We start from the raw sequence: 1,252 nt of genomic DNA, 5'->3' as shown, positions 1-1,252 counted from the left end.
AAGTCCTGCCTCCAACTACTGGCTAGCTGTACCTCTCTGTGCCTCAGCTTTCTCCCTCTGTAAAATGGGATGATAGTGCCAGGCTCACAGAGCACTTGTGGGGATAAAATACATCAAGCACTTAGCCCAGGGTGCCTGCAAAACACCTGCACGTGGGAGTGCTTGACAGCCAAGTGCTTGCTGTCCGCCAGGCCAGGGCTAAGCACTCTCTATCCACTTTATCTCATTTAAGCCTCATGAAGTAAACATTATAAATGCCATTTCACAGCCAATCAAACTGCAGAGGGAGAAGTCACCTGCCCAGGGAATACAGTCAGAGGGGCAGACAGGGCTAGCAGGGTCTCATTCCACAGACCACAGCCTATTTTTTTTTTTTTTTTTGAGATGGAGTCTTGCTCTGTGGCCAGGCTGGAGTGCAGTGACGTGATTTTAGGTCACTGCAACCTCCACCTCAGGGGTTCAAGCAATTCTCCTGCCTCAGCCTCCTGCGTAGCTAGGATTATAGGCACACAACACCATGCCCAGCTAATTTTTGAATTTTTAGTAGATGCTATGTTGGCCCGGCGGGTCTTGAACTCCTGACCTCAGGTGATCCACCCAGCTTGGCCTCCCAAAGTGCTGGGATTTCAGGTGTGAGCCACCGCACCCAGCCTACCTATTTAAAAGATGAGAGTGGAGACGTTTTGGGACCCACACGTAGCCAGAGACCCAGGCATTCTCTTCTACCTTGGACACTCACTGCTTCCTTTCATGAGGGCAGGGCTGTGGAGAAAAAGCTTGGGACTGGGGAGCACCAACCCAGCCCTGATGCGGCCCCACCCCATCTTGCTCCTAGCCTGCTCCTGCAACCAGCACGCCCGACGCTGCCGGTTCAACTCTGAGCTGTTCAGGCTGTCGGGTGGCCGGAGTGGGGGTGTCTGTGAGCGGTGCCGCCACCACACAGCCGGGCGGCACTGCCAATACTGCCAGCCAGGGTTCTGGAGGGACCCCAACCAGCCTATCTACAGCCGCAAGGCCTGCAGGGGTGAGTGTGGCCTGCAGACAGGCCTGGGGGAACAGAGGCAGGGCTGGACTCCTGTGTCTGAGGGAGGAGGAGCTGGGCCTGTACTCCCGGGACTGAGGGAGGAGGGGCTGGGGGTCTGTACTCCCGGGGGTGAGGGAGGAGAGGCCGGGGGCCTGGACTCCTGGGCTAAGGGAGGAGGGGCTGGGCCTGGACTCCTGGGTCTGAGGGAGGAGGGGCTGGGGGCCTGGA

At 57.5% G+C, this 1,252-nt stretch overlaps 1 protein-coding gene across 2 annotated transcripts in view; it reads left to right on the top strand.

The window, feature by feature from the left end:
- Positions 1-1,252, top strand: part of NTN5 (netrin 5) — a 12,618-nt gene that overhangs the window by 7,328 nt on the left and 4,038 nt on the right. For both annotated transcript variants that reach the window (XM_037728471.1, XM_017500481.2), the window contains exon 3: positions 836-1,024. In XM_037728471.1, coding sequence (XP_037584399.1) covers positions 836-1,024 — 189 coding nt within the window. The remainder of the gene's footprint in view (positions 1-835; positions 1,025-1,252) is intronic.

The sequence above is a fragment of the Cebus imitator genome, unplaced genomic scaffold (assembly GCF_001604975.1).
Source record: "Cebus imitator isolate Cc_AM_T3 unplaced genomic scaffold, Cebus_imitator-1.0 Scaffold266, whole genome shotgun sequence".
Classification (NCBI taxonomy): domain Eukaryota; kingdom Metazoa; phylum Chordata; class Mammalia; order Primates; family Cebidae; genus Cebus; species Cebus imitator.
Note: the sequence above shows the minus strand (reverse complement) of the source record. Positions and strands in the feature narration are given on the sequence as shown.